Raw genomic sequence first — 27,196 nt, 5'->3', positions numbered from 1 at the left:
TGCACGGGATGGGGGGGTGAAGCCCCCCGGGCCCCCTCCCGCTGTTCCTTGGCTCCCTGCCTGCCCCGCAGCTCTCACCAACACCGACCCCGGCTGGGCTGGCAGCAGGGGCCTCACGTCCTGGGGGCACCGTGCCCGCCGTGCTCCCCGCTCCCTGGGCCCCCTGGGCTAGGTGTTGATGGAAGGGGCCACTTGGCACGGGCACGAGCTGGACACCGCTTGTACCGGGCGTGCCGGGGACTTTGCTCCCGCAGGGCCCACTGCCCGGTGCTGTGAAGCGCTCTCTGCTCAGCAATGGGAGCGTCTGCGCGGTGCGGTGCGGCGCTGCCGGCCTCGCCGCGGTGCTGTGGGGCAGGACGAGGCGGCCTTTGCTGTGCAGAGCCCACGCCAGGTTTCGTGTGCGGGGAGAGGGCACCCATGGGTGGGGCCGAGGTGTAGGGAGGGGAGTAGCCGGTCCCCCTGCCCGGGGCGCAGCATGAGGCATGGGCTGAGCCAGCGGGGTTCAGCCCGGGGCAGGCTGCTTGAGGGAAGGGGCTGAGCTCCGGCACTGACATCCCAGCGCGGCATCTCCGCAGGGCAGGGCCAGTCCTGCTGCTCACTGCCCTGTCCCTCCACAGGTCCCCAGGAAGGATGTGGCCGCTCCGGCTTGCCTGGGCGCTGGCCGCGCTGGGCATCGCGGCCGGCACTGACCCCACCGCGCCGCTGCCAGACAGGGCCTCCATCTTCGCCGACCTGACGCCTGCGGAGCTGCGTGCGGTGCGGGACTTCCTGATGGGCCGCCCGGAGCTGGGGCTGTCCCCGAGCCGGGGGGGCACCCTGGCGCAGAACACGCTCTTCCTGGTGGAGCTGCTGCCCCCCAAGAAGTGGCTGGCCCTGCGCCACCTGGATGAGGGCGGCCCCGCGCCCCGGCGCCAGGCTCGAGCCGTCGTCTTCTTTGGGGGTCAGGCAGAGCCCAACGTCACCGAATTCGCCGTGGGGCCCCTGCCGCGGCCCAGCTCCTACCAGCCCCTGCGCTTCAAGGGCAGGCGCACCATCCCCTTCGCTGCCCGGCCCATGACGCAGCTGGAGTACGAGCTGCTGCACCGCACTCTTGTGCAGGCAACGGAGCCGCTGTACCGGCTGCTGCGCGATGCCACCGGCTTCTGGTACCACAACTGCACTGACCGCTGCCTCACCTTCTCGGACATCGCGCCCCGTGGGCTGGCGTCCGGCGAGCGCCGCAGCTGGTTCATGCTGCAGCGCTTCGTGGAGGGCTACTTCCTGCACCCCGTGGGGCTGGAGATCCTCATTGACCACCGGGACCCCGATCCACACCGCTGGGCCGTCCAGCGCCTCTGGTACAACGGGCAGTACTTCTCCAGCCCGCAGGAGCTGGCCGAGCGCTACGAGCAGGGGCAGGTGGCTGTGGCACGGCTGTCCGACCACGCGTCCCAGCTCCTCTTCTCCACCTACGTGCCGCGCGGGCGCTTCACCACCGGCACCCCCACCGACGTGCACGGGGCCAAGGTGTGCGAGCCCCAGGGCCGGCGCTACCGGCTGCGGGGGAACCGGCTGGAGTACGGGGGCTGGAGCCTGGCCTTCCGCCTGCGCTCCTCCTCCGGCCTCCAGCTCTTCGACCTGCGCTTCAACAAGGAGCGCGTGGCCTACGAGGTGAGCGTGCAGGAGGCCATCGCCTTCTACGGCGGCAACACGCCGGCCGCCATGCAGACCAAGTACATCGACGCCGGCTGGGGCATGGGCTCCGTCACCTACGAGCTGGCCCCCGGCATCGACTGCCCCGAGGTGGCCACGTACCTGGACGTGCACCACCTCTACGACGCCGATGGGCCGGTGCGCTTCGCCCGCGCCGTCTGCATCTTCGAGCTGCCCACGGGCGTCCCGCTCCGGCGGCACTTCAACAGCAACTTCCAGGGCGGGTACCACTTCTACGCCGGGCTGGAGGGACACGCGCTGGTGCTGCGCACAACCTCCACCGTCTACAACTACGACTACATCTGGGACTTCCTCCTCTACCCCAACGGCGTGATGGAGGCCAAGGTCCATGCCACCGGCTTCATCCATGCCACCTTCTACACGCCGCAGGGCCAGCGCTACGGCAGCCGCGTCCAGAGCCACGTCCTGGGCAACCTGCACACCCACCTGGTGCACTACAAGGTGGACCTGGACATCGCAGGTGCAGCCCCCTGCTGACCCCCTGGGGCTGGACCCTGTGCCAGCAGCTGCTGGAGGAGGCTTGGGGGTGGCACGGAACTGGGGGGGGGGGGTCGGGGCCATGTCCCTGCTGCTGCTGCGGTCCCCAGGGTGATTCTGGATTACCTGCGGCTCACAGCCTCTCCGCTTGCAGGCACTGGCAACAGCTTTGAGACGATGGACTTGAGCTTCGAGAACATCTCCAACCCCTGGAGCCCCGACGCACGCGTGGTGCAGCCCTGGCTGCACCGGCAGCCGCGCCGCAGCGAGCGCCAGGCCGCCTTCCCGCTGGGCCAGGCGCTGCCCCGCTACCTGCTCTTCTCCAACCCTCGCCAGCGCAACCACTGGGGCCACGCGCGCAGCTACCGCATCCAGCACAGCTCCCATGCCGGGCGCGTGCTGCCCCGTGGCTGGAGGGAGGAGAAGGGCATCTCCTGGGGCAGGTGGGGCTCCGGATGGGGCTCTCGGCAGCGGGCACTCCCTGGTGCATCCAGGGGAGCCGGGGGGGGGGGAGGGAGGGGGGGGGGAGAGGCGTCCTGCAGGCCTGTGGCATGCATGCTTGTGGCTCTGCAGGGTCCCCGTGCTCAATGGTAGGGCTGATCCCCTCCCTGTCCCTGTCCCTGTCCCTGTCCCTACAGGTACCACCTGGCCGTGACACGGCACCACGAGAACGAAGCCGTCAGCAGCAGCCTCTACACCCAGAACGACCCCTGGGAGTCCCTGGTCAACTTCGAGGGCTTCATCCGCGACAACGAGAGCATCGAGGACCAGGTGATGGGGACAGCGGGGCTGGGGACAGGGGCAGGATGGAGCATGGATGGCTCTGGGTGTCCCCAATGCATGTGGCCCTCTGACGGCCACGGTCCCCTCCTCGCAGGACCTGGTGGCCTGGGTGACCGTCGGCTTCCTGCACATCCCGCATGCCGAGGACGTCCCCAACACGGCCACCCCTGGCAACGCCGTCGGCTTCTTCCTGCGCCCCTTCAACTTCTTCGACGAGGACCCGTCGGTGGCCTCGCTCAGCCCCGTCATCGTCCGCCCGCTGGACCAGACCTTCTCGCGCGTGGAGGTGCAACGCTGGACGCCCGACAGCCCCGGCCCCTGCGTTGCGCCGGGGCCCTTCACCTACAATGGCACATACTGGCCGGAGTGAGCGCCGCGGGGCGCGGGAGGGGGCAGGGACCCCGGGGACCTTGGGGACCCCAGCCCCTCGGGCTCAATAAAAGCTGTGCCACCGCCTCCGGCCCCGTCTCTGCCTGGCTGCGGGCCCCTCCGCCGGCTGTCGCAATGTTTAACGACGCCTGCGTTCAAGGTTGGCCCCCCCGCACCCTGCCGCGGCCTTTGCCCCCCGGACCCCCAGCCCCCTGTGCACCGGGCTGCCGGCGTTGACCCCCCCCGCACCACCCCGGGGGTCCCCAGCCGCCTCCCCCCGCAGCGCAACCGCACACAGAGACGCGTTCTCGGTCGGGTTTATTGGGGTGCGGGGACGGGGGGGGGGGGGGGCTCCTACCGCAGAAGGCGACATGCGGGGCTGGTACGGCGGGGGGGGCACGCAGAGACCCGGGCAGCGCCCGGCTACGGGACGACGGCACGAGCACGGCACACGCTACGGGGAGCCGGGGGGGGCGGGCGCGTGCCCCACGGCCCCCGGCCAGACCCTGCCCGCGTCCCCCCGCCCCGGGGCGTCCCCCCCCTTGTGCGTGTGGCGGAGCCGGCCCCGGGGGTCGGTGCAGGCAGGGGGGGGGCTGGGCAGCGGGGCCCCCCCGCCGCTCCCTCCGGCCCGGGGGCACCCGCTGGGCGCGGGGAGCGGCCCCGGGGCGGGGGGGGGGGGCGCGGCTGGGGGCGTCCCCTGGGAACGGGGGGCGCGGGGAGGGGACGTGGCCCGGACCCACGGCGCGGGGGGGGGGAGGGGGCGCCGGGCCAGGGCGAGGACGCGTCCGGAGGGGCCCACGCGGGTGCTGCCGCCCGCCCCGCGCCACAGTGGGCGGGAGGCACGGCCGGGCCCCCCCCCCCCGCCCCCAGCCCCACGGACACGGCAGAGCGCGGCCCCGCGCCCCCGGGAGCCCGCGGCGCGCACACGCGGCGGCCGAAGGGGCGCGAGCGGACGGACACGCGCGACCCCGCGTGCACCCGCACTCACGGAGCGCGCAGGGCAGGCGGGCCCGCGACACAGGGAAACACGCGTGCACACGCACGCACACACACGCAGACACACACGCGGCCCCCCCCGCCCCCCCAGCCCCACGGCCCCACGGGGGGCAGCGCGGCCCCGGCCCGGCGGGGTCCGGGGGGGAGGCGGGGGGCTGCGCCCCGCTGCAGCACTACGGGGGGCAGGAGGAGGAGGAGGAGGAGGAGGAGGAAGGGCGAGGAGCAGCCCGCGCCCCCAGTCCTGCCAGCCGAGCCCTGGAAGCCGCCGGCACGGCGGGGGCCGGCCCCGGGTTAGGCCAGCTAACGTGGGCGCCCGCCCGGCCCCATTGTCCGTGGGGACGGCAGCCGCGGCCCCGGCAGCCCCAGCGTCCTGGGACGGGGTCCCGCGTCCGTCGCTGGGGGTCCCGGCCCCGTCCCCCCCCCGCCGACTAACTGCCGGGGTCGGAGCAGTGTCTATGCAGGGGCTGAGCGCCCGGCGGCGGCGGCAGCTGTCCGGGCAGCGAGCGGCGGCGCGGGGCGGCCGCGGGCTCCAGCAGCAGCACCACGTCGGGGGGGGGCGGCTCGGGGGGGGCCGGGCCGCGCCGCAGCTCCAGCGGCACCGGGAAGCTGGGAACCTGCGGGAGAGAGGGCGGCCGGCGTCAGCGGGGGGCCAGGAGGGGGCTGCGCCACCCCCGGGGGCTCGGCCGCGACCCAAACTCGTCCTGGGGGGGAAGGGGGGGTACAGGAGAGGGGCTGCGCCCCACCTGGGGGCTCGGCAGCATCCTCACTTCACGCTGGGGGTGGAGGATGGGGCACAGGAGAGGGGCAGCCCCAAACGTGGGGGGCTTGTGACCACCCCAGCTCACCACGTAGAAGGAAGACTGGGTGCTGGAGCAAGGGAGAGGGGTCTGCCCCAAACCTGGGGGGGGGCAGCAGTGCCCCCAGCTCCCTGTGGGGCTGGAAGACACAAGAACGGGACCCTGCCAGCAGGCACCCAGGGTCTGCCCCACACTTTGGGGGGTTTGGGGTCCGGTGGGTGCTCACCTGAGAGAGCGGCTGGATGGGGGTGATGGGGAGGACGGGCTGCAGCGGGCACGGGGGGGGGCCCGGCGGCTGATGTGGGGACGAGACCGTGCTGTAGGCGGGCGGCACGAGCGCGGCCTGGCGCTGCAGCAGCTGCATGATGGAGCTGATGTCCGCGGCCATCCGCGTCTCCAGCCTGCGCATAGACACGTGTCACGGGGGGCGTGGGGGCTCCCCGTGCTGTATGCAGGGCATCGCCTACTGCAGGGCAGCGAGACCCTCGGCAGCCCCCCGGATCGCCCCTGAGGGGCGATCCGGGGGGCTGCCGAGGGTCTCGCTGCCCCCCCCCCCCCCCCCGGTACCTATTGAGCTGCTTCTGAAGGAGATCGAGCCGCGTCTCCACCTCGGAGCGCTGCCGGCGGCTCATGGAGGGCAGCGGGATGCTGAGGGCGGCGTGCGCCGGGATGGTGCAGCGCGGCAGCTCCTGGTACTGCCGCCCCCGACTCTCCCCCCAGAAGCTGAAGATGTTGGACACCCCCGAAAAGGCTCCTGATGGCGGGGCACAACCATCAGCAGCACGCAGAGGGGTCTCGGAGGGCGGGGGCGTGACAGCAGAGGGGGGGGGGGGCACAGGAGGAACGGGGCAGGGTGATGCGGGGGCATGGGGTGGGGGGGGGGGTGGGAGATGCCAGTGGGGTTTGAGCAGGGAGGGGGAGAAGCGGTGACCCCCACCACCACCCCCAAGCGCCGTCCCCACCTGAGAGGGGGTTGCACATATCGCTGCCCTTGCGCTCCTCGGCGTCGGGGGGTGCGGGGGCTTCGCCGCCCGGGCGGGGGCTGTGGAAGGGTGAGAGCACGGCGGCCCCCGGGGCAGGCGCGGGGTGCTCGTCCTCATCGCTGGAGGGCGAGCTGGAGGGCGAGCTGGAGTGGCAGGGGTCCCACTCGGCCGGCCCCCGGGGGGCCCCCGGCGCCTGGCAGCTCCTGCCCAGCCGCAGCGCCTTCTGCCCGCTCCGCAGCTCCCCGGCAGTGTCCGCGTCTGTGGGGATCGGGAAGGGGGGGGACAAACCCTGGGTCACGGCGGCCCCTCGGAATTCCCACCCACCCCCCGGGCTCCCTGTTTTCCAGCACCCCCCACGCCCTCCCCGTACCTTTCTCGGTGCGCCGGCGGAAGGAGAGCTTGCGCTTGCGCAGGCGGTTGAAGCCGCTGTCCAGCTTGTCGCTGCCCGGGGAGCCGGGGATCATGTTGGTCTGCGGGGCGAGGGGCGGCTGAGGCGGGGGCAGATGCCAGGAGCCCCCCCGGGGTGGGGGTAGAGGGGCGGCGTGGGGAGGGGGGCATATGGCGGTGCTTGTCCCTGTCAGCCCCACGGTGGCTGTGCCCCATCCCCGTCCCCACCCTGAGCACCCCTGCACTGCTCCCCCCAGCCCAGCCCAGCCGGGTGAGCACCCCCCGTCCCAGTGCCCCCCGTGCCCCTATCTCCCCCCCGGCCCCTCACATCACGCAGGTTGAAGGTGATCTCCAGGCTGGACCAGAAGTGGTCAGAGAACTCGGGGTACATGTCCAGCACCTCCAGCAGGTCCTCGCGGTGGATCTTGTGCAGGTCGCAGTAGGTGAGCGCCCGCACGTCCGCGTTGGACTTCCCTGGCCGCGCGTACAGGTTCAGCGGCTCCCCAAAGATGTCGTTCTTCCCTTGGGGGGGAGGGAGGGAGGCACCGGGGTTCAGCCCGGGGCGGCGAGGGGGGGCCGGCACCCGGGGCACATCCCCGTACCCGTCCTCAGCCCGGGGGCTCACCCAGGATGGCCACCACCACGTCCCCACGCAGGATCTCAATGGAGCCCCGGGAGATGAAGTAGAGCGCGGTGAGCACATCCCCGGCGTGCACCAGGGTGTCCCCGGGCGGCGCGTGCGTCGTCTTGAACTTCATGGCCAGGGCGCGCAGGCAGCCCTTGGTGGCCCCCTTGAAGGGCTTGCAGTTCTGCAGCAGGCTGCGGTTCAGGTGCAGGCAGATGTCGGCCTGCAGGCACTCAGGGAAGCCCTTCAGCACCTGCGGAGACGGGAACGTCACGGCACGGCACGGCACGAGGCGGTGCGTGGCGGCGCGGCGCGGCGCTCACCGCGTTCATGTCGATGCCGTTGGTGTAGGACCAGGCGTGCTGGAAGTACTCCTCCAGGCGCTGCCGCAGCGGGTTGGGGATCTGGTGGAAGCGGATGAACTCGCGGACGCGCAGCATCTGGGTGTGGTAGCGCGCCGTGCCCGAGTACAGGCGCTGGATGATGGCCGAGACGTTCCCGAAGATGCTGGCGTACATCAGGGCTGCGGCACGGCGAGGCGGGGGTGAGGGCGGCCCCAGCCCCCCGGGGCAGCAAGGGGGGGGCTGGCGGTGAGCAGTGCCCCGGAGCCCCCCCTGCAGCCCCCTCCCCGCGTGTGGGGACCTCTGTGGGAACTCGCCTTGGGCACCCCGCACACGGGCAACGTGTAGACAAAGACGCACACGCGCGTGAGGAGCGTCACCGCCTACAGAAGCGTGCACTTTGCACCCGCAGGGGCACGGCCGCCCCCCCACCCTGCAAACACACCCGTTCGCACACCCGCAGCTCTGCACGGTGACACCCACGCACGCGGAGCTGGGCTGCTGACAAGCGCGTGCTCACACACACAGGGGTGCTCACAGCCATCCACACGCGGTCGAACACGTGTCCTTACACACTTTCACACATGCTCGTACACATACACGCATGCTCACACGTGTTCTATGGCACATACACTACACGCACGCACACACCCACAGGCACACTCACACAAGTCTGTTGACACACACGCTCTACCACACATCCATGCTGACGTGCACACACAGACGTCCACTCACACACGTTCCATCACACGTATGCACACTCACATCCACACGTGCCCATACACGCTCACACGTGCTCATGCACACACACGCCTGCTCACACACCTGCTCGCACACTCGGGCACGCTGTCACTCACGTGCATGCTCACACACACGCACAGCTGTGCGCTCTCAGCCCCGCGTGCCCCCAGCCCCGCGGCGGCCGCACTCACAGCCGATGAGCATGACGCAGATGGAGAAGATCTTCTCGGAGTTGGTGTTGGGCGAGACGTTGCCGAAGCCGACGCTGGTCAGGCTGCTGAAGGTGAAGTAGAGCGCCGTGACGTACTTGTCCTTGATGGTGGGGCCGTACAGGGGGTTGCTGTCGTTCAGGGGCTTGCCGATCTGGTCGCCCAGCGAGTGCAGCCAGCCGATGCGCTGCCCCTCCACGTTGCCGATGGCGTACCAGATGCAGGCCAGCCAGTGGGCGATGAGGGCGAAGGTGCACATCAGCAGGAAGAGCACGGCCGCCCCGTACTCCGAGTACCGGTCCAGCTTGCGGGCCACCCGCACCAGGCGCAGCAGCCGCGCCGTCTTCAGCAGCCCGATCAGGGTGGTGGTCTGCAAGGGGGGCACTGAGGGCTGTGGGGACCCCCACGGAGCCCTGACACACAGACCCCATCCTGCCTCCCTGCACAGGAAACCTGGACTGGTCCCCGTCCCTGTCCCTGTCCCCGTCCCCATCCCCGTCCCCATACCTCCTCAGAGCCGGAGCCAAAGATGAGCAGGTCGAAGGGGATGGCGGCCACCATGTCGATGAGGAACCAGCCCTTGAAGTAGTGGATGGCGATCTTGGCGGGGTGGCTCACCACCTCCTCGTTGGAGTTGACGTAGGTGGTGCGGAAGTTGATGAGGATGTCGATGATGAACATGATGTCCACGATCAGGTCGACCACGTTGAGGGGGCTGCAGGAGTAGCCACAGTTGTGCCGCTGGGCCTCCTCCTGGTCGTTGAGCAGGAAGGCGGCCGAGTAGGGCGTGAAGATGGCCGTGTAGATGACCAGCAGCAGGATGAGCCAGTCCCACACCGCCTTGAAGGGGCTGTAGTGCAGGATGGTCCATTTGTGGATGCGCGGCGCCTGCAGCTTGTACTCGGGGAGGACGTCGGCGCCCAGCGACAGCACCTGGGCAGGCGGCAGGGGCTCAGCTCCCACCTGCTCTGGCGGGGAACGAGCCCCCCGGCCCCCCCGGCACACGGTGCCGCAGCACAGGCACCCGGGCTGTCCCTGCACCCCGCTGGGCACCAGCGTGGGGACACCGAGCCCCAGCCGCCCCCAGGCGCTGCGGCACCAGGCTGCTCCTGGCCGTGTGCCGTGCCGGGTGCGAGGGGTGCAGGGAGGTGCAGGAGCTGCACAACGGGACGCGAGTGGGTGCAGCGGGGAGTGGGGGGGGCAGCGGTGGGGGCAGCAGGGTGTAGGGGGGTGCTGTGGGGTGCACAGGGGAGCCATGGGGTGCAGGGGGTACGATGCAGTGCAGCGGACTGTGGTGGGGTACAGCAGGGTGCAGAGAGGACAAATGGGGTGCTGGGGGGGTGTTGTGGGGTGCAGTGCGGTGTGAGGGTGCTCACAACGTAGTGCACTGGGGCGCACTGGGATGTGATGGGGTGCAGCAGAGCCCTCCCAGCCCCCAGCCTTGGCAGGGCTCCCCCTCCCCCCCCATCCTTCCCTGGGCAGCGCCAGCCCCGGGTGCGGCAGCCGGGCCCCATGGAAATGAGGGCGCGAATGCAAAGGCGCCCAGGGGACATTTCCATGCGGGGGGGCCCAGCCCCCACAGGCACTACCTCGGCTGTCGCAGGCACCTCCCCGCACCCCCCCCAGCCCTCCTGCACCCCGCAGGTCCCCGCTCATCCTGCCCCACACCTGCCCCACCCCCAGCCGCTGAGGTCCCCCCGGCCCCCAGCCCCCAGCATTGGGGGGAGGGGGTGCGGTGCTGCTGGGGGGTGCGGGGGCAGCAGCACCTCTGGCTGGCGGAGGCGCAGGAGGCGCCGGCACAGAAATGGGGCAGAAGCAGGCAATTCTCGCCTTCACACCGCAAAGGAGGCCACGCACGCAGCAGGGACGTGCGGCGGTCCCCGGCTCACCCCGCTCTGGGGGGGGGCTCTGGTGCTGCCCGACGACCGCGGCGGCTCGGGGCGGGGAGCGGGGACCCCCCCGCATGCACCCCGAGCAGGGCCCCGGGTGGCACGGCCGTGCCCGGCAGCTGCGCCCATCCGTCTGCGGCGGGATCAGCTGCGGGCGCGCGGGCTATAAATAGGGGAGCGGGCGCACCGGGGGCCCGGGGGGAGCGGGGCTCTGCGCCGGGGGGGGCACGGGACAGAGCCCCGCTGGGCACCGCACCGGCCCCGCAGCCGCACGGCCCCGAGCGCAGCCCCCGGGACCGAGGACCCGGCGCCCCGCGGCGCGACCCCCGCCCGGGCTCCCCGTCCCCGTCCCCCCCCGCGTGTTCCCCCCCGCTCCCCCCGCCGCGTGGGGGCCGTGCCACGAGTGGGGGTGCCAGCGCGTGGTCCCCCGCCCCCCGGGCAGGGGCGCCCCGGGGCGGTCCCAGCGCCCGGCGCCTGCCCTCGCCCCCCGCCGCCCCGCTCCCCCCCGGGCATCCCCCAGCGGCCCCGGGGCGCGGGGGGGGGGGGCAGCGGCCGGTACCTTCTGCTCCTGGCGCTGCCCCGCGCCATCGAGGCCGAGGCCGAGGCAGGTGCCGCAGGGCGAGGCGCCGGGCATGGGGCCTGCGCGGGCCGGGGGGGGCGGCGCCGGGGGGGCCCGAGAAGTCCCGCAGCAGCTGCAGGAGCGACGCCAGCATCCTCACGGCCGCCCGGGGCGCGGGGCCGAGCCCATGGCGCGCGCCCCCGCCGCTCAGCCCGGGGGGCCCCGACCCCCCCCCGCCGGCCCCGCGCCCATCGCCCGGTGCCCCCCCCCCCGGCGGGACGGCGGCGAGGCGCGGCCGGGAGCGCCCCGGCGGAGCGGGGAATTATCGGGGCGGAAATCCTACCCAGCCTGCCCCGCTGCCGCGGCGGCAACGGCCCCCGCTGCCCCCCCCCAGCGCCCGCCCCCCGCCCGTTAACCCCTCCGGTACGGGGGTGCCGCCGCCGCGCCCCCTCCCGGCTCCCCCCGCCCCGGAGCGCCGCCGGCCGCGGGTGGCCTCGGGGAGGACCCAGGAGGCGGCGGCGGGGCCGGCCCCGGGGCCACGGGGGGCACACGCGGGGGGACACGCGGGGGCTCGGCAGCCACGGGCAGCCCTGAGTCACCGCCGCCGCCCACGCGCGGGGATTTCCCGCTGGCACCCGCGCGTCCCCGCGAGACGCCGCGTGACGGAGCGGGGGACGGGGCCGCGCGCGGCACGCGCCGAGGGGGGGGGGGGCGACCGCACGCCCCTACCGGGGCGGGGGGGCGGCTGCGGGCACGGGGGGCCCCGCGGCACGGGGGTGACGGCACCGCGGGGGCACGGGGCCACGAGGGCACGCGGGGTCATGGGGGCCGCGGGGACACGCGGGGCCGGGGGGGGCAGGAACACCCCCAGCCCCACGGCCCCGTCCCACGGCCCCTCTGAGCCGCTCAAAACGGGCCATAACGGGACGGGCGAGAGCAGAGGGGTGTCGGCCCCGCGGGACACCCCCTGCCCCATAGCTGCAGCGCGCTGCCCCTGCGGACACCCCCTCCCCAAATGCGGCACCGTCACACCCCGGTGCCACACGGGGCGCGCCCCCGGACCCCTCAGCAGTGCAGCTGCAGGGAGGCAGCCCCGGCACCCCCATCCCCCTGTCCCATTCCCGGCACACGCCGGGACCCCAAGCATGGCACAGGGGCAGCCCCACACACAACAGCACCGTCCCCACGTCACCGAGCTGCGGCAGGCAGCCCCCAGGACAGGTCGGGGGCAGCCCCCGGACACCCCCGGTGCTTCACCACTGCCAGGGACAGCCCCCTCCGAGCCACCCGGCTGTGGGGACAGCCACACTGCTGCGCTCAGGTCCCGCAGCCCCCATCACACCGCCAGCACCGTGCAGCCGGTGCCCGGCACCCAGGTGCACCCATGCCCACCGTGGGTGCTCACCCCGTGCGGCAGCGGACCCGGACACCGGCTGCATGCGTGGCACCCGGACCTCCAACCCGTGCACCAGCAGCGTGCGGGTGACGCCGGCACACAGCAGGAACGCGCTCCCTCGAGACTCCCGGCGACACAACACCTATCAGTCACGGCGACACAGATACCCGGCAGTGCCGGCACCCGGTGACACGTACACCCGCCCTGGCGCAGGCACGCGTCACCTCACGCTCACAGGCGTGCAGTCACCAGCACCTCTCGCTCGCGGTGACACGTACGCCCGACACCTGCTGTGACACAGGCACCTGACACCCAGCCCGCACAGCCGGAGGCGCCCGGAGCGGCACCTGCCGCAACCCAGACACCCGCGCCCACGGGGCTCAGCCCCCTCGCTGCCACAAATACCCCGACCCTGCAGCCCGCGGCCACCCTGCGGCCGCTGTCACCCGGCACGTGGGTGGCACCCGCACCCAGCCCACAAGCTGGTGGCTTTGGGGGCACCGGCACACGCCAACCCGTCAGCTGACACCAGCGCTTGCGGTGGCACCAGGCACCCGCAGGGAAACGGCCGCAGCGTGTCGGACACCCAGCGCTGGGATGAGGCAGGCACCCGGCGTCCCCAAGCCTTTGGGGACGGACTCGCAGAACCCACCTGGCCTTGCCGTACCTCAGACCCCAATGCCTGCCCCAAACCAGGCACCTGGCACCTGCCCAGGTCCACCCGGACCGGCGCTGATGGATTCCCAACGCCCTCTGCGATGCCCAACAAACACCAAAGCTCGGCTGCCCAAATAACACAGGTCCCTGACGCCTGTGGTACTGCCAGAGCCACCCCACAGCCACGGCACCGCAACACCAGTGTGACGGCAACACTTGGTGTGCTCTGAGGCACCCGACGGCAGGACTTGGCAAATTGGGCAAAACCCAATGCCACAGTGACAAAGACACCCCACATCCACCACGGCCAACACCAGCACAGCCACCCAACGTCGTCAGGGACACCCGGTGCCGTCACCCTCAGAGGTGCCCGGTGTGTGGGTCACCCAACGCACCTCTCCACCAACAGACACCGTCCAACAGCAATGCGCCTGCACAGCCGACCCCAAACACACCACGCGGACTCACGGCACCCACCACAGGCACTCCGGTGCTGGGGACACCCCAACGCCCAGCCAGCACTCACCGCGTTCAGCTGCGGCAGCGGCGCGGCGCCCTGCGCACCCACCGACATGGGTGAGCGGGACGGGTGCCACCGCGGGCCTCGAGGCGCTGCCCTCTCCCGCTGCCGACAGCAATTCCGCAGCACAGGCACCGGTGGCGGGGTGGGATGGCGAGCCCCGTGACGAGGTGACGTCCCCACGGGGCGGTGCGAGCCCCCAGCAGCCGAACCCCCACCCGCTGACGCAGACACGGAGCAGCCCTGGAACCCCGGCCACGCAGCGTGCGCCACCGCACCGCGGAACGCCCGACGGTGGGGACCAGGGACCGTGCTCTGGGGACACAACAGCCACCCCAAACACCTGGCGCTGCCCCATCCCTCGCCGTGGCCACAACCCCAACCCCACAAGGGGCTGGGGTGGCACCGGCTGGCGAGGGGTCCCCGTGGGGGGGCTGTGTCCCCACAGACCCCGCTCGCAGCCCCGCCGAGCCCAGCCCAGCCCAGCCCGACGCGGTGCTCCCCGCCGCTCGGGACTCTCCAGCACCACCGCCCCACGGCGCTTGGGACCCCCCTGCCCCGGAGCCCAGCGCCGGGGGGGGGGGTTGCGGGCAGCCCACCCCCACCCCATCCTTTCCGTGCCGGCGCATCAGCCGGCTCGCCCCGGGCCGGCCGCAGCCCAGCGCGGGGAACGGCTCCGGCCCGGGCCCCCGCGCGCCCAGGACACCCCCGCACCGGGGGGTCGGGGGGGGGTCTTGGGCATCCCGCGGGGGGGCTGGAGCCGGCGCAGCGCGGGGCAATGCCTTGGGGACGCCGTCGTCGGGGCGAGCGCGGCTGCGGGCGGGGTACGGCGCCGGGACCTCCCCCCCCGGTCCCGGTCTCCCCCCCGGCCCCCCCGCACCCACCTCCTGTGCCACCAGGCTGGAGATGCGGACGGCGCGGCGGACGCGGGCGCTCTTTCGGTCGCCGTCGGGGCGGTCGCCGCTGTCGCGCCTGCCCGGGGCCATGGCCGCGCTCAGCGCCGCGCTGCCGGGCGGGGGGAGCCGCCGGCCGCCCCCCCGGGGCCCCGCATCCCGGAGCTGCCGCGGAGCCCGGCGCTGCCCTGCGCGGCTGCGGGCGCGGAGCTGCCGCGGCGGGCGGCAGATGGAGAGGGGCGGCCCGGCCCCCCCCGGCCCCCGCCCCCGCCCCCGCCGGGGCTCGCTCCCAGCCCGGCAGCCGCCGCCCCCCCGCCCGCCGCCGCCACTCCCCGCGGTGCCCGTCACGCCCCGGGGAGGGACCGTGAACACCCCCGGGAAACTGAGGCACGGGGGGGGCAGGGAGGGGGCTCCCCACTCGCGGGGCCCCGAGCCCCCCCCGCGCGTCCCCAGCCACGGGTGCCCCACGGTCCTCGGGACCCCTGAGATAGGGAGCCCGGTGCGAGGCGGTCACAGCTCCGCGTGCCAGGGAAGGGGATGGATGGGGTGGGGTGGGATGGGGGTGGGATGGGGATGGGGATGGGAAAGGAATGGGGATGGAATGGGGATGGGGAAGGAAGCAAGGATAGGGCTGGGGATGGAGAAGGGGACAAGCTGCCCGCAGGGCTCCTCAGCTGCCGCAGGCTGATTCACAGCTCCGCTGGCTCCCGCTCTCCCTGGCTGCCTCCCAGCCCTGCCAGTGAGACCCCGCTCTGCATTCCCAGTGCTCCTGCCCTCACGCCACCCCACACCGGGACAGCTGCCCCCATGCTGCTCCCAGCCCCAGGTGCTGCTGATCCGCCCCAGCCTTCAGCGCAGGCAGCTGGGCACAGCCACCGAGCCCTCCGCGGCACAACGTGCCCCAAACCAGCCCCGTCCTGCAGCGAGCGGAGCCCAGGCACGGGCAGCACGGTGCCAGCAGCGCCCAGCTCCAGCACCAGCCTGCGCCCCACGGGCAGGGGTCCCCACCAGGAGGGGTCAGGGGGCCTCGGTCTGCCGTGAGCCACCGGGACCCTGCAGCCTCCATCCCCGGCACCTCTGGTGCTCCCTGGGCTGCAGCGGGGCCTCGCGCCCCCCCAGCCACAACGCCCCGTGCCAGCCGCAGCCCCTGTCCCCGTCCCCAGGTGGTGTCGCCCACCGGGCGGGCACAGTGTGGCCAGACGGGGTGGCCGGCAGGCCCAGGAGCGTGGTGACCTTGACGGGAGCTGCGGGAGCGTGCGGCGGGCGGCGCGGGCTTGTTTGGATGCCGTCACTGCAGATGATTCACGGTGCCGCTGCCTGGAAGCCCCGGCCCCCCTGGCCCCCACCCAGCAGCTCACCGTGCTGGAACTACGGCTGCCCGGGGACAGGCTCGCCTTGGCCTCAGCTTCCAAATCCACAGCATCTGCCCCACCGAGGTGAGCCTGTGCCCCATGCCCCCGGCACCCCCGGCACCCCCAGCACCCCTATCCACCTCCGTCCTGGAGGAGCCCCAGCACGCACCCACCAGCCTGGCAGCGGTGCTTGGTGTGCCCCGACCCCGTCCCCACGCCCAGGCGCAGCGTCTGCTCCTGCCCCAGAGCCCAGCGGGGCACGGCCGAGCCCTCCACCCCACGGCAGGGGGGCTGCGCTGGCCCAGCAAGGGGGGTTGTGTCCGTCCGTCCATCCGTCCAGCACCGCATGGTGATGGCAGCTGGTGGCAGGAGGAGATTAGCGTGGCTTAGGCAGGCAGCACAGCAGCAGCGGCAGCCGCCACGGCATCGTAATTAATTACACAGCAAAGGCAATCAGGATGCGTTGCTCGTTAGCGCACTGGAGAGGAGCAGGGAAGGCCGGCGCTGCAGGGGCAGGGGGCGGGGGCTGAGCACTGGCACCGTGCTGCCCCTGGGACCAGGGACTCTGGACCCCGGGGGCTCTGCCGCCCACGCAGGAGTCCCACAGCCGTTCCCTCTCACAGCGAGGGGGGGCCCAGGGGCAGCCCCGACAGCAGGGCTGGGAGCTCCCAGGGTGGGGGGGGTTCCCTCACGTGGGCCAGCAGGCGCGAGGTGCAGGCACGTCGCTGGGGGGGCCAGGCCACCAAGGGACCCCGGGCGCACGCAGGCGGCGCAGGGCAGATGTGCCTGGGAGCTCCCACCCCGCCGGGCCCCTCCCCGAGCCCCCGACCCCTGGCAGGCAGGACGAGTACAGCAGGTCCCCCGAGCTCGCCGGCCCTGGCGCATCAAGCCTGCAGCTTTAACTTCATTAGTGGGAGCTGGGATCAGGGTGTAATTAAGCAGCAGCAGCCGCCTGCTCCCCGCAGCCAGATGGCAGTTACACAACGTGCGAAGGATTAGCCCGCAGTGCCAGCGCAGGGCAGGGGCCCAGCATGGGCCAAAGAGTCACGGCCAGAGAACAGGGAGCAGGCAGCACGGTGCAGTGTGGCGTGGCATGGCACAGCACAGCACAGGATGGCATGGCACGGCACAGCATGGTGTGGCATGGCATGGCACGGCACAGCACAGCACGGTGCAGGAGGCGCAGGGCCGTGCTGTGCCATGCACGTAGCTCTCGTGCATCCCACCCAGGCAGCGGGCCAGGGCTGGGGCTTGCTGCTGGGCCTTGAGCCCACCCAGGAGGGAGCAAGGTCAGGACCTGCAGGGGATGCCCCCATCCCTGGGGCAGCGCCCACATCGAGCTCCCCACTGGGGAAGGGGGCCAACCCCCCTGCGTGACCATGGCCCTGCTGCCCCTGCCCTGCTGCGGGGAGTGCAGTGGCCCCACTGCAGACCACATCTCTTGAGGTGCTTGGGAGGGACAGCCTGGTCCCATGGGTGGGGGACAGCAGCCACATGGGCACCAAGTGGCACCTCAAGCCTCACAGCAGTCCCAGCCCACGCAGGATGCAGCCCCTCCAGGGCCCCAGCCTTGTCCTGAGCACCATCCTGAGGGGTCCAGCACCATCCTGCAGTGCAGAGCACCCACAGGCACTCCCTGCGCGCTCCAGCATCACCCTGTGAGCTCCAGCATCACCCTGTGAGCTCCAGCATCACTGTTCACGCTCCAGCATTGCCTGCGCACTCCAGCATCACCCTGCGTGCTCTAGCAGCACCCTGCTGCAGTGCAGAGCATCCTTCTGCGCTCCGACCATGCCTGGAGCACCGTCCAGCCACCTCCGGCTGCTGGGCTCACCTGGGTGACCTTCTCGGTGACGTTGTGAGTGCGGTCCTTCAGCTTGGTGGGGGCGATGATCTCCTTCTCGCTGGACGGCGCGGCCAGGAAGGCGTCCGCCTTGAAGTCCACGAAGTTGAGGGTGATCTGGGGGATCTTGCTGATTGCCCGGTAGCGCATCAGGTCCGAGTCGGAGGTGGAGTTCAGCAGGGTGCTGCGGATGTTGTTCATGGCCCCTGGCCAGGGGGGCACCATCAGCACGGGCTGCAGCCACTGGGTGGGACCCCTCCCCGCCACCCCCAGGGTCCCCAGTGGGGTGAGGGGAGCAGGGAGCTGTGCCCGGGGCAGGCAGAGGCCACCAGCAGGCGCGGCGGGACGGGCACCGACAGCTTGGTATCATTTACCGTTAATGTAATTATTTCCCCCCTCCCTAATGCGCTTAGCGGGCGCAGGGGCTTAACAAGGCAATTGCCGTCCCCTCCCTTTGTCGCTAAGAGGATTACGGGGCCGGGGGTCACGCCAGGTGGTGACGGGAGCTGCCACACGAGCAGGCAGGACACCGGCACCGGCGCTGGAGCCAGGCACTGACGGGCCAGAAGGGCACTGGAGAAGGGAGCCAAATGGGGGCCGGACACTGCGCAGGGCGAGGGACGGCTGCCCCACATGCACCGGAGACGCCGGCAGCGCAGCGCATTACAGCAATGCCCAGCCTGACAGTGACGGGTGCCCAGCGCCCCGCGCCGCTAACGAGCCGCCGGCGGCACCCTTTGCTGGCAGCTGCCCGGCTACCTGCGTGCCAGCAGCTGCCCTGCACCCTAACGAGCTGCCAGCCCTAATGACTTCACCCCAGGGCCAAATGCTGTCTGCGTGGTGGGCCTGAACCCTCCCCTCCTGCAGCTGCGGGGCAGGGAGGTGTGGGGCAGGCCCCCGGCAGCACCTACCCCCCATCCCCAGCACCACGGCCACCGGGATGCGCCAGGAGCCCACGTACCGGTGCTGGAGCCACGGTGCATGCTGGCCCCCACGGTGGCGTGCCGGTTGTGGCAGCGCTTGTCGCCCTCGCCCTTCATGGTCTCGATGTCATCGACGGAGGAGGCACGGCGGACGCTGTGGCAGCTCTCACGCGAGCGGCTCCGCGCCAGGCTGCAGTTGGAGAAGGCGGCGTGCAGGTGCAGGCGCTCGGCGCGGGGCGAGGACTGGGTGACGGGCGGCTCCGGGCGCCCATCGCCCTCCTCCGGGTCCATCAGCGCCTTCTGGTCCTCGGGCTGGGAGCAGCCCAGGCAGCTGTTCTCCAGGGAGGACGTGGCCTCCTCGGGCGCTGACTCGCTGCTGTGCTTGGAGAAGTCCACGATGACGGCATCGGGGGGCTCCTGGGGCAGGGACTGCTTGCTCGCCGTCAGCGCCAGCAGCGCCGGCAGCTTCAGCCTGAAGGACTTGCTGCGCCCTGGCCAGAGGAAGGGGCGCGGTGAGGGGCGGCCCCCCCAGACCCTCCCACGGCCCAGCCAAGGAGCTCGGCCGCAGCGGGTGCCGCGGGTCGGGGCGCCTCACCTGTGGGGAACCAGCTGGCGGGGGTGACCCAGTGGTTGGTGTCGGCGTCGGGCGAGCCCGGGCGCTCCTTCTCCATCACCACCTCGAAGTTCAGGATGAACATGATGACGGCCCCATCCTCGTTCTTCACCGGCACCACGTCCACCAGGCACAGGAAGCAGCTACCTGTGGGGAGCGGGGCTCAGGGACCTGCGGGCTGCCGCTGCCGGGGGAAACTGAGGCACGGTGGGGACAGAGAGGGCCCGCTGGGGCCCGTCGGCACGGCCGTGCCAGGGGGAACCGATCGTGGGGTGGGGGCGGCACACGGTCCCCCCAGAGGCCCCAGGGGCTGATCTCGGGGGGCTGGGGCCGGGGCTGCCCCCGGCCGGCCGCCCTAAGCCGCTCAGCGCTCTGCCAGCTGCGGCGTTAATCCCACTCCTGCAGCTGTGAACTCGGCCGTGCGGGCACGGGGGGGGGCCGGGGGGGGGAAGCCCGGGGTGACCTCTCCCGCACTGGGCAGGGGCCGCATCCCACGCCCACGGGGCTCCGCTGGGGGCTGACCCTTCCCCAGCATCATTTTGGGGGGGGTCTCCGCAACTCCCCCTTCCGCCCCCATTCCTGCCGCCCGCTGCAGGACGCGGCGGGGGGGCCAGGGGGGCCGGGCCCCGCAGTCCCCCCCCGTGGCCCCGCGTCCTCGGGGCCCCGCGCCCCGCCCGCCCCCCCCGCTGGCGGCGCGCCCGGCAGCCTGCACCGGGGAGCCCCGGCCCCGGCCCCGCGCGAGGAATCCCGGCCCCGCGTGGGGCCCCGGCGGGGGGGGGCGCGGCCCCGGACGCCCCCGTGGGCGCGGGGCGGGGGGGGGAGATTAGCAGCGCGGTCCTGGCGCTCCACCGGCGCCCCCCCGCCGCGGGATGCCCTAATCCCGGCTCATCCCCGCGGCCACGCGCGGGGCCACGGCACGGGACGGGGGCCCCCGCATCCCCCCCCCTCGCGGTGTCCCCCCCTCCCCGGGCCCCCCGGAGCCCCCGGCGCCGCGCGAAGCTCACCGGGCGGCGGGCGGGGGGGTCCCGCGGGCGGGGGCCGGGCCCCGGCCCCCCCGGCACTGGGGTGCGCGCCCCCCCCGGCCCGGCTGCAGGGGCTGCGGCCTTGGCACCGCACCCGGCGCCGGTTTTATGCCTAAATATGGCTGCGGCCAGCGGCCGCCCGCGCCTCGGGACGGGCCGGTGACACCCGCGGCCACCCCCCCGTGGCCACCCCCTCGTGTCCATCCCGCCCCGCATCCTTCCCCCCGTGTCCAACCCCCGCGTCCATCCCGCCCCGCATCCACCCTGCCCCGTGTCCGTCCCCCGGGTCCACTCCCCGCGTGTCCCCCCCCCCACCCGCCCCGTGTCCCCCCCCCGCCCCGTGTCCCCCCCCCCGTCCATCCCAAGCCACCGACCCCGACACGGGGCCGCGGGGGTTGGGGCTGTGGGGGCCCTGCGGGAAGGGGGCGCGGAGGCAGCCGGCTGGGGGGTGCCGGGCCCTGCGGACCCCCGGTGGGCGCGGGGGTCCCGGGGGGAGCCCGGTGCTGGGAGCGGGAGCCGGGGGCTGCGCGGAGCCCGACCCGGATCGCCCCCGCCCGGCATCGCCCCCCCCGGCCCCAAGCCTCGCCCGAGCCCCTCGGCCCCTGTCCCGGCCGTGCCCCCCCCGCCGGTTGTTCCCCGGAGCCCTGGGGGGCCCAGCCCGGGAGCGGCCCCCACACCCGGTGCCAGCCCCCCCGCAGCAGGACTTGGGGGGCCGAGGGGCCCCGCACCCCTCGCCGGGCCCCGCACCCCCCCCACGAGCCGGGGGGACTGGAGGCGGCCCCGCGCTGCTCGGGGTGCGCCCTGCGCCCCAACCGCCCCCCCGTGGCCCTGCACGCCCAGGGAGCCCCCACCCCTCCCGCCCTGCACCCCAAAACCCAGGCACCCCCCGGCCCTGGGGCGGGCGCGCCCCAAGCCCACGCGCACCCCAAGCCCAGGCGCACCCCGCAGTCCCGCCCCGCGCCCTCATCCTCCCGCGCCCCCCCCCTCTCCCTGCGCCCCAGAGCCCCCCGGCCCCGCTCCGGCCCGGGGCTGCGCTGCTCGGCTTGGCCACCGGGCGGCGGCACCGGGCGGCGGCACCGGGCACCCCCGGCCGTGCCCCCCCGTACCGAGCCGTGCACCCCGCACCGTGCACCCATTCCGCACCCCACGGCACACGGCGTAGCCTGCCCCATGCACCCCCCTGCTGCGCACACCCCGCTGTGCGCCCTCCCCTCTGCACTGCTCCACGCTGAGCACCCCACGGCCAAGGCGGTGCACAGCCCCGCAGCACAGCACCCCACACGGCCCCCATGCACCCACCCCGCCCCCCCCCCCCAAGTGTTGCGGGTGCACGTAGGTGTGGGGGCACCTCGGAGATGTCACCGTGTGTCCCCATGCACGAACCCGCTGGGAGCCCCCAGTGCCGCACTGGGATGCTCTGGGGCTGGAGCAGCTGAGCTGCCCGCGACGGGGAAGCCCCAGCGGCACGGGGGGGCCCTGTGCCAGGATCACCCGCTGGCACCTGGCAGGCAGCACCGAGGGCCTGATCCTGGCCCGGCCTCAGCCCTTGCACGCAGCCCAGGGACCCGCCGGAGGCCAAGCCCAGCCCCCAGTGACCTGAAATGCCACTGGCAGCGGTGACGACGCCGGGGGGGGGTCTCTGCTCCAGCACAGCCTGGCCCTGACCTCGCTCCTTGCCGCGGCTGCCCGGCACGCCGGCTGTCCCCGCCGTGCTCCCCTGCGGCTGCCGCGACCTTCCCGCGTCCCTGTTTGGGCTCTGCAAACATCGCTCAGGCGCGGGGAGCTGCACCGGCGCTGAGCAGCACTGCAGGAGCAGCCGGTCCCCGCTGCCACCAAGGCAGCAAAGCACGGCGGGGCAGGAGCTGCGGGGCTGCGCGGGGCCCCACCAGGCACCTGGCAGGGCCCGGTCACATCCTGCCGGAGCAGCAGCACGGGGCTGGGGCTGAGCAGGGGCAGCAGGGGTCACAGCGTGGTGTTGGCACGCAGGCAGCGCCGGGTGAAGCCTTCAGCAGTGCAGCTGGAGGGGAGGCTGGAAACTGCGGCCGCTGACAAGCACAAGGCCCCCGACACACACCTTGCTGCCCGGTTTGGTCATTTTCGGGTCCGGGACGAATTCTGTCCCACAGCACGCGCCCGGCTCCAGCCGCTCCCCAGCCCCGGTGGGCTCTGCCAGCCAGGACCCCCGCAGCAGGCCCTGGCCTCAGGGGGATGTCACCGTGCGGTGCCACGGCACGGGGCCACGCGAGGCTGGGGCCAGCAGCCAGGCAGCGTGGGTGCCCCTGGCCCGGCGGGACATCGGGGCTGGGCACGGGGCCAGGACCCCTTCGGCCGCCCCGCAAGCTGTGGGCACCTGCACCCTGGGGTCCCCGCTGCCACCACGGGGAGGGGGCTGCCCGGGGGTCACGGGGGGCTCCTGCAGCACGGGGAGGCAGGGAAGGGTTAAAGGGAGCAGCTCCCCCTCTGCAGGCACCGCTGCTGCTCTCCTCTGGCTATAAATATCCCCTCGGAAACACCGCACTCCCTGGGGACGCGGCGCGGGCAGCCCTGCCGCAGCGCCAGCCGACCCGGCACCCGCCGCACACCCGGGGGGCCCCCGCCCGGCCCCCCCGGCAGCCCCGGGCACAGCAAGGGGCAGGGGCACCGCTGCTCCCCAGAGCCCTGTGGCAGCACACGGGTGGGGGGGGGCTGTGGGGTGCTGGGACCCCCACGGCGCTGCAGGGGTGCATGGCCCCGTGGAGAGCACAGCTCCGTATGGGGCCAGCCCCTGGTGCCCCCTCCTCGGCCAGGTGGGGGTTGCACAGCTCCATGGGCTCCATGGGGACCCAGCCCCAGGTGTAGTCCCCAAGGTGGCGGTGACCAGGGGTGGCCTCCCCAGACCCTCCCACCGGGGGCACAGACCATGCAGCCGCCCCCTCCCCGCTCCGGGGGGGCCACAGGCACAGCACCTCACCCCACCCCGCCTGCGAGCACTGTGCTGCCCTGGTACCGCAGGGTGCCACCGGCACGGCGCAGGCTTTGCGCAGCACGGCACGGCACCGGCCCCCTTGGCCCCGCAGGGTGCGCAGCCCAGGCCCCCCCCCCGAGGGTTGTGTCCCCCCGAGGGCCGCGTCCCCCCGCTCACTCAGCCTGTCTGGCCCAGCAGCGCTGACGCTGGCCAGAGCCCCGCGACCGGAGACACGAAGCATACGCAGCTGTCAGCCAGGCGGCCCTGCAGCCAGACGGCCCCGCCGCCACCAAGCACCGTATGGCACGGCACAGCACCGCACGGCACGGCACCGCACGGCACCACCTGCCCATGGCCCTGAGGCACGGGGCAGGGAAAGCCCCACGGCAGCAGGCAGAGGTTGGGACCCGGGGCCTCCCCGTCTGCTCAGCACGTGCCCGACAGCGGGAGATGGACAGGGCCAATTAGCAGAGGGCTAACGAGGACTCGGCACGCTGCGGCTGCGGGAGGAAGCAGCCACGTGCTGCCTGCGCCCCGGCCACCCCGAGCACCCTGCGTGCGGGTCCAAAGTGCACAGGCAGCAGATGCGCCTGTCCAAGTCGCGGTGCCCCAGGCTGTGCCTGGCACGGATGCGCCAGCGGCTGCGTGCCGGGACCGGAGCTCAGCTCCGCGCCGGGGGCTGCACCAGAGCCAGGATGCGGCTCACTGGGGCAGCCCCACAGCCGCAGCCAGGCCCCCAGACAGGCAGTGAGAGCCCTGGGGCCGCGCAGCCGAGCCACGGCAGCCTCGCTCCTGCTCCTCCTAGGGGATGAGCAAGGGAGGAGGGAGTGGGAGATGGGGGCCGCAGGGGAAGGACCCGTGCCCTTGTGCCCTCGTGCCCCGTGCCCTCGTGCCCCGTGCCTGTGCTGCGGGCGGCGGCGCAGAGCCGGGGCTGCTGGCTGCACGTGGTGGCTCCGCGGCACGGCCGGCAGCTGGGAGCCAGCTTTGTTTACTCTGCGCGCCGGAACCGGGGCCGGGTGCCGAGCGCCAGAGACAGCTGCCGGAGAGAGCCGGGACACCTGGCGCAGGGACCGGCTGCTTGTGGCGCGCAGCCGCACCGCAGGGCCGTGGCGAGGGGCAGCCCCACTGCACCCGCAGTGCTCTGGGGCCACACGGACGGGGGGAGCGAGCCCCTCTCCACGGAGCCACCACGCCGTGGGGCAGCAGGGGCCCCGCCCGACATGAAGGACGGGCACCCCCAGGACTGGGAGCACTGGGCTCGGGCAATGCAGCACAGCCCGCGTGCCACGGGCAGCACTGGCGCCGTCCCTGCCTGCCTGCCTGGGGACCCCAGCAAGCAAAGTGCCCACGGGGAAGGGAGCAGCGGGGGCCACGCTGCCTGACACGGGCTCAGAGCCAACAGCCCCCAAGCTGTCTGGGCATGGCTGTGGGGCAGCTGTGGGGCACTGTGGGGCACCGGAGAGGGGCTGCCCCTCCTGTCCCCGGGGGCTCCATCCCCACTGCCCCAGACACAGCTCCCTGCCACCCCCTCGCCCCCCTCCCTGGGCAGCACAGGGACCCCCGACTCCCCCCCACACACACTTTGCAGTCCCCACGGGCAGGTTACAGCGCGGTGCCCCACAGCTGCCCCACAGCACCCGCAGACCCTGCTCGGACCCAGGGGAGCTGGGAGGGCTGTGGGCCCCGGCAGGGGACGCGCTGGCACCAGTGGGGCAGGACGAGCCCCCGGCCCGGCCCCGGCACGCTGTCACCGGGGGGCGGGTGCCGGCTCCCACCCGCGCTGGCACCGCACGCCACCCACAGCGCGGCGGGGCCTGGCACGGCTGATGGATGGACGCGGCGCGGCCGCCCGCCGCAGCAGGCCGTTAACTCAAGGGTCTGTCTGCCCGTGACGGACGGCCGCCCTCACACCCGCACAAATAACCATAAATCTCCGCCAGCCGGCCGGGAGCGCGCCGGGAGGCTCCCGCGGCGCAGGGTGCCCGCGCGCCCACTCCCCACCCAGCACCCCCAGCCCGCAGGCGACGCGGCGGCGGGGTCCCTACCGTCCTTGCGGTAGAAGCAGATCTCCACCTTGCGCTCCTCAGAGCCCAGCAGCGCCTGGGCGATCTGGGCGGCCGCGCTGCGCTGCGTGCGGGGCCCGTGCAGGAAGTCGCAGGTGCAGGGCTTCTGCATGACCTCGGCCCGCGTGTACCCGCACAGCTCGCAGAAGCCATCGTTGCAGTAGATCACGGCGCAGTTCTCCACCCGGGCGTTGGCGATGATGAACTTGCGGCCTGCGGGGAAGTGGAGGTGAAGCCCGTGGGAGCCCTGGCCCCGCGCCCCACTCCATCTGCCCAGCCATCCATCCATCCGTCCATCCATCCGTCCGTCCATCCCCGCCCTGGGCTCTCAGCAACCGAAGCGTCCCCAGGGACCGTGCAGCGGCAGCGCCCTGCTCGTCCCCAGCCTGGAGCTGCCCAAGGGCACCGGCCGCAGCAGGGTCCCCCCACCCCGTGCCTGCACCGGGGCCCCGCCGCAGCCCCGCGCGCCCACCCCGGTGCCCCGGGGCGCATTGTGCCACCCCGCAGTGCCCCCGGGGCTGCGGTGCGGAGCCCCCCGACGAGGACAGCAGGGCCCTGGCCACAACCCACGGCGTGATGCCAGCGCGAGGCCCCTGCTCCGGTGGGTCGAGGAGGCCGTGGTGCTGGTGGGGGTCCGCGGTCCAGCCCCAGCATCAGCCGTGTCACGCGAGCTGTGGCTGCAGCTCCGTCCTGGCCGCGCTCCGTCCCTGTCCCCACCTCAGGGACCGGACCCTGGGCACCCCCAGCCCCAGCTCCCCCTGAACCCCCCTGCCTGGGTGCCCTGTCCATGGATGGAGGTGGGGACGGGTGCTTGTGGGGCCACCGTGGCACCAGCACCCAAGGGCCCCCCCAGCCCCCAGCTGGACTTCTCGCACGTGCCCCACAGCTGCCCCAGAGCCCCATGGCACTCACCCCCAGCCTCACCAAAAGCCCCCCCCAGCCTCACCAAACCTCAGCCTCGCCCAAAATGCGCGGCCTCACCAACCCCCTCCAGCCTTACCAAAGCCCCCAGCCTCAACACAAAGGCCCCTGACCCCAACATAAAGCCCTCCAGACTCACACAAAAGCCCCCGGCGCCAACGTAAAGGCCCCCAGCCTCACATAAATGCCCTCCAGCCTTACCTGAAGCCCCCAGCCCCAACATAAAGGCCCCCCAGACACATGAAGCCCCCCAGCCCCAACATGAAGGACCCCAGCCCCAACATGAAGGACCCCAGCCCCAACGTTAAGGCACCCAGCTGCAGCACAAAGGCCCCCCAGCCCCACCCGCAGCCCCCAGCCCCCCGCAGCCCCCCCGGCACGGTGCCGCCCCCCGCCCGGCCGCGCCCCCCGCACTCACTCTGCCCCTCGAACTTGCGGATGATGGTGTCCAGGAAGGTGTTCTGGGGGGCGACGTGCCCGCGCCGCACCGGCATGGCGCCGGGCCCATGGGGCAGCGGCCGCGGGCGCGGGAGGCGGCGGCGGCCCCGCGCCGCGGGGGGTCCCGGTGCCCTTGAGCCAAGGACGGCGCCGCCGGGGCGGCTCCGCGGGGCGCGCACGGCTCGGCTCGGCGCGGCGCGGCGCGGCGGCGGGCGGGGCCGGGCGGGCGCGCAGGGGTTAAGGCTGGGCCCTCCCTCCGGGGCCGCTCCCCGCGCCCCGCTCCCCGCCGCCGCTAGCCCATGGCCAGGTGCGGGCCGCGCCCGCCGCCGGTACCGGTGCTGGTGCCGGTACCGGTGCCGGTACCGGTGCCGGCCCCGCCCGCCCCCCCGCTAGCGGCTCCGTGCGCGCCGCGGCGGGCGCAGCATCGGCCTTATTTAGGCAAGGAGGCGGCTGGCCCGGGGGGAGATTTATCACCGCGCCCCCCCCCCGCCCGGCTCCGATCGGATCGGCTCGGATCGGCACGGCCCCGGCCGCCCTGCGTCCCCCCCCGCGCCGCCGCCCTGGCCCGACACGACCCGGCCCGGCCCGGCTCGGCTCGGCTCGGCTCGGCTCGGCTCGGCTCGGCTCGGCTCGGCTCGGCGCGGCGCGGCGCGGCGCGGCGCGGAGCGGAGCCGGGACGCGGCGGGGCCGGCGCTGCGCGGTGCCAGCCGAGCCCGGCCGGGGAGGAGCGAGCGCGGCCGCA

General features: G+C 73.6%; 2 protein-coding genes across 4 annotated transcripts; one reads left to right on the top strand and one right to left on the bottom strand.

Moving 5' to 3' along the window:
- The first annotated feature begins 504 nt into the window (after positions 1 to 504).
- Positions 505 to 3,434, top strand: AOC1 (amine oxidase copper containing 1). The gene is made up of 4 exons (XM_040549290.1): positions 505 to 2,173; positions 2,345 to 2,633; positions 2,829 to 2,961; positions 3,068 to 3,434. Exons 1-4 carry the CDS (start codon positions 631 to 633, stop codon positions 3,341 to 3,343), a joined length of 2,241 nt encoding a protein of 746 aa, XP_040405224.1. The 5' UTR covers positions 505 to 630; the 3' UTR covers positions 3,344 to 3,434.
- A 1,332-nt stretch (positions 3,435 to 4,766) lies between these two features.
- Positions 4,767 to 26,563, bottom strand: KCNH2 (potassium voltage-gated channel subfamily H member 2). Of its 3 annotated transcripts, XM_040549282.1 has the most exons (16): positions 26,435 to 26,563; positions 25,078 to 25,308; positions 19,049 to 19,213; positions 18,492 to 18,944; positions 17,522 to 17,736; positions 8,929 to 9,354; positions 8,637 to 8,791; positions 8,404 to 8,489; positions 7,454 to 7,653; positions 7,131 to 7,383; positions 6,834 to 7,027; positions 6,489 to 6,588; positions 6,098 to 6,376; positions 5,703 to 5,889; positions 5,362 to 5,536; positions 4,767 to 4,952 (listed from the first exon to the last, which is right to left on the bottom strand). In XM_040549282.1, the coding sequence occupies exons 1-16, from the start codon at positions 26,508 to 26,510 to the stop codon at positions 4,767 to 4,769; spliced, it is 3,381 nt and encodes a 1,126-aa protein (XP_040405216.1). In that variant the 5' UTR covers positions 26,511 to 26,563. The 3 variants fall into 3 exon arrangements, with proteins under 3 accessions (XP_040405216.1, XP_040405215.1, XP_040405217.1); XM_040549281.1 differs by having other exon boundaries at positions 8,404 to 8,791; XM_040549283.1 differs by lacking the exon at positions 6,098 to 6,376 and having other exon boundaries at positions 8,404 to 8,791.
- Positions 26,564 to 27,196: the final 633 nt, after the last annotated feature.

Source organism: Cygnus olor, chromosome 2 (genome assembly GCF_009769625.2).
Source record: "Cygnus olor isolate bCygOlo1 chromosome 2, bCygOlo1.pri.v2, whole genome shotgun sequence".
Taxonomy (NCBI): domain Eukaryota; kingdom Metazoa; phylum Chordata; class Aves; order Anseriformes; family Anatidae; genus Cygnus; species Cygnus olor.
Note: the sequence above shows the minus strand (reverse complement) of the source record. Positions and strands in the feature narration are given on the sequence as shown.